This window comes from Silene latifolia, chromosome Y (assembly GCF_048544455.1).
Source record: "Silene latifolia isolate original U9 population chromosome Y, ASM4854445v1, whole genome shotgun sequence".
In the NCBI taxonomy this organism is placed as follows: domain Eukaryota; kingdom Viridiplantae; phylum Streptophyta; class Magnoliopsida; order Caryophyllales; family Caryophyllaceae; genus Silene; species Silene latifolia.
Window position 1 is genome coordinate 472260446 of NC_133538.1, and position 4107 is coordinate 472264552.

The 4107-nt window shown below is 41.0% G+C and overlaps 1 protein-coding gene across 1 annotated transcript; it reads left to right on the plus strand.

The window, feature by feature from the left end:
- Positions 1–2612: 2612 nt before the first annotated feature.
- LOC141632967 (uncharacterized) lies at positions 2613–3220 on the plus strand. The gene is made up of 2 exons (XM_074445465.1): positions 2613–2695; positions 2746–3220. Exons 1-2 carry the CDS (start codon positions 2613–2615, stop codon positions 3218–3220), a joined length of 558 nt encoding a protein of 185 aa, XP_074301566.1.
- The last annotated feature ends 887 nt before the right edge of the window (positions 3221–4107 follow it).

Below are 4107 nucleotides of genomic sequence, written 5' to 3' on the forward strand. Positions count from 1 at the left end.
CGCTGGATTTCTTGATGATTTGATCCTCGTTTATCTTCATGGCTTTCAGTACGTCAAGCATGATCAGGTTCACTGAGCTGCCTCCATCTACTAGGATCCTTCTTACCGTGGCTGTTCTAATCTGCATAGAAATTACCAGGCCATCATGATGTACATCAGGGATGCCCACCGGGTCACAATCATTGAAAGTGTTTGTCGGGACAAGATACGGCTTGCAGGGTGACACAGTCCTCGGCGTCCTGGCTATCTTCTTTGCTGCTGAACTTGTCAGGCCGCAAATCTCTTAATCGCCAGATATGAATTTTACTTCATAGATTGGTGGTGGTGGAGGGAGTCTACGATCCTTCTTATGCTCCTGATTCTCCTTATCTTGGTTTGCAATCCTGCCCTTCGTCTTGATCAGGTCTTTTAAGTACCCTGATTTTAACAGGTAGGCTACCTACTTCCTGAGGGTGAAACAATCATCTGTGGTATGTCCAATATCCATGTGAAATTTGCACCATTTTGAATTGTCTCTTATGGGATTTGGATTTTCTAACTTCCTGGGCCATCTAACAGCTGATCCCATGTTGTCAAGTCTCTGGATTAATCCTGCAATATCAACACTGAAGTTATGTTCGGAGATAGGTGGATAAACTTTAACCTTACCTTGATACTCAAGGGCCAGGTTAACTTCTGACTGATCTGGCCTGGAATACGGAGTAGGTCTATAATTGTTTCCTTTGTTTCTTTTCCTATTGCTTCTTTCATGATCCTTTGGTCTACTGGGTGATCCAAGTTTGTAGCTTTTATCTTCTTCCAGCCTGATGAAAGCAAGAGACTTGGCCTGAACATCTTCGAAGGTGTGGCAGGGATACTTAGTGAGTTCGCTGTATAAGTCACTATATGGTAGTAACCCCTGTCTGAATGCCTCCACTGCTGTTCCAATGTCATACCTGGGTATAGACACTTTCTCTTTGTTGAATCTTGCAAGAAATGTCCTGATAGTTTCATCAGTCTTCTGTGTAACTCGGTAAAGGTCACTGGATCGTTTCTCTAACTCCCTGCTACTCGCAAACTGCTGGTTGAAACTGTTGAACAGGTTGGCAAAGGAGTGGATGCTGCTAGTTGGCAGGTTGATGTACCATTGCAGGGCAGGGCCGGTCAGGGTCGTTCCAAATCCCTTGCACATGCAAACTTGTCTGAACTCGCTGGGAATAGATGCAGCCAACAATTTCTGCTTGTAAAGAGCCACGTGATTTTGTGGATCCGTGGTTCCATCATAGACCCTCATGGATGGAATTGTGAACTTTTTGGTAGATCTACTTTTGCTATTTCGTCTATGAAAGGCTTAATCAAAGATAGTTGTCGGGCGCTTCTTCCATCTTTGGCGGTACTCCTGGTATCTTATCGAATTTTTCGTTGAGTTTCTTGATCTTCTGAACTACTACCATCATGATGGCTGCTGCAGAATCATCGGGTTTCTCTTTGTCATCATGTTTTTGGTTCATCATCACCATCTACGTTAATGGCTTTAGGAATACTTGGGCTCCCAAAACTGGAAAAATCAATGTTTTTAATGATTGATGAAAATGGGGTTCCTGGTTTGAATCTAGAGCCTGCCTCTTGGGTTTTTTCCAATTTTTGCTTCAGGGTTGACTCAGATTCTTTCAATTGCAGGATTTCTGCTTCAGTTTGGGCCACTTTTTCTTTCAGGCTTTCCAACTCAGCGATTTTTTGGAGAGTTGCATTCAATTGTTCTTCAACGGTGGGTTGGGCCATTTTTGTAGGTTTTTTGAGTTTTTGTAAGATAAGAAAAAAGGGTTTAAAGAGCTAGATGCCCCACGGTGGGCGCCAATTGTTTTGTATGGATTTTGCGTAAGGCGAAATCAGGTCAGGGTAGAGTTGTGTAAGGTTAACTAGCTCTAGGTAGTCTGATGGTTAGGTCGTCAGGATACAATAATAAACTGTAAATGAAATAATAACTATAACAATAAGACAAGCAATTTTGTGCGTGGAAAACCCTTGAATGGGAAAAAACCACGGGCACCAAGCCAGGAGAGGATTTCACTATATTGTTTGGGAGAAAGATTGTACGAAAAGAACAATGTTAATATTTTTCTATGCAATGCGTGTGCTTCTTCCTGTGTGTGTATGATATGCCCCCAATATCTTCAAAGTAATCCTTATATAGGCTTTCTCCTTGAACGACTGCCTGATACGGTATTAATTGCGGTTTATTCTCCATAATTACCAGTAATAATTGCCAATTATTCCTCCCATAATTACTGATTTTACTGTGTAATCTTCATACTTAATGCTGCGTATATAATTCCTTTATAACACGCGTATATGGTCTAATATCGTCCTGATATTTCGACCGTTGTCCTCTCCATGGCCTGGCGCCTATCTTCATGTGCCCTGATAGCCTGACACCCTGACAGCCTGGCAGTCAGGTTCAGGTGAGATACTGATCAAGAAGGTCTGCGGATTTCCAGGCCTAACAACTACTAAACAGGATCATCTGTGGATTAGGTGGGTGGATAATGTCTATTTGAAAGGAAAGGACTGGATGCTTTATGAACCCTCTCTTTCTAGCTCTTGGGCTTGGAAGAAAATTTGTGATGTGAAGAATGTTTATAAACCAGGTTATGCTCAAGGAAAATGGTGTGGAGATGATCATTACACAATTCTTTTTTGGTTATGATTGGTTGAGGTAGGGAGCGATTCTTTGAAGGTTCAGTGGTATTCTGTGGTATGGAATAGGTATAATGTTCCTAAATGGAGTTTTACTGTATGGTTGCAACAACAGCAGAGACTCCTTACACTTGATAGATTAGGCAGGATGGGTATGGAGGTCCCTACTGAGTGTTTTTTATGTGGTACTACACCTGAGACGCATTCTCATTTGTTTACTGAATGTGTTTATGCTCTGAAATGTCACCAACTGATTGCTGATTGGTTACATATACCCAAAAGTGATATTGCTGATTGTGTTAAAATGGCAAAGAAACATGGCCAGTCTATGTTGATCAGGCAGATTACTTTGGCGGTTGTAATTGCGATTGTCTATTGGATTTGGATGGCTAGAAACACCTGCAGAATTGATGGGTATGTGCAGCACCCTGTGCACCTGGTTCAACGAGTTAAAGAGGATTGTAGGAGAAGACTGTTGGGGATCTTTCAAGGGGCTATGAAACAATTTGATAGTTTATGGTGTCATGAGAAAGGTTTTAAGTAGGGATTGTTCTTGGTGTTAATGTATACTGTAGTACACAAATAGAGATCACATATAGAAATGGTTGATGTAAATGGTTGTCCATTGGACATTGAGTTATAATATATACTAACATTCCACCAAAAAAAATAAGAAGCAGAAGGTTCAACCATAAGTAATGACGGAATTCACACGCATCATTTCGGAGTCTATTTGTGATACGTGCAAGGAAAAAGTAATGAGTATTTTACAACTTCACGCTGAGTACTTGTTGATTTAGCTAAAATAGTTTAACCTGACAACTCCTTATTCCAGACCTGTGCTATGTCTAGCAACGGGTGCATCATAGTTATGGTGCAAAATAAAGAGACCTTTGCCCTTGTTGTTTGCTCGCGATCAAGTAAGTATGAAGGCATTGCTCCATCATGAACTTCATAATCCACTTTACGTCTGCTAGCTGATTCCTCGTGCAGTTTTAGTCTGTCAACAGCAAATTGGTCACACAGGTAAGAATGAACAGTTAACTACCAAAAAAGCCCTCCGCAAGTAGGGGGGAAATGAATCAAAGGGCACAAGAGGATGTCGAACCAGAAGTTGCCAAAGTATTAAACATTGTGCAGAAAGGCTGGCAGTTAGAAAAAATACGACATCCAAATATAAGAACCAAAATGACACTGCATAAAGATTCTTCGTAGAAGTTGGAAAAAGACAGCATGACGAAAAGACCCTACACAGCAATGGACTCATATTTCCACTGAGAAGTGCAAACTGTAACAGTTGAGGACTGAAAAGAATGTTGGGAAATGTGTCCTCAACAATAGTGCGATCACATGATTTAAATATCATTATTAAATCTCATTACAAGAATACGGAAGGGATGATACATAATATATATAGTCAACTGGTCCACA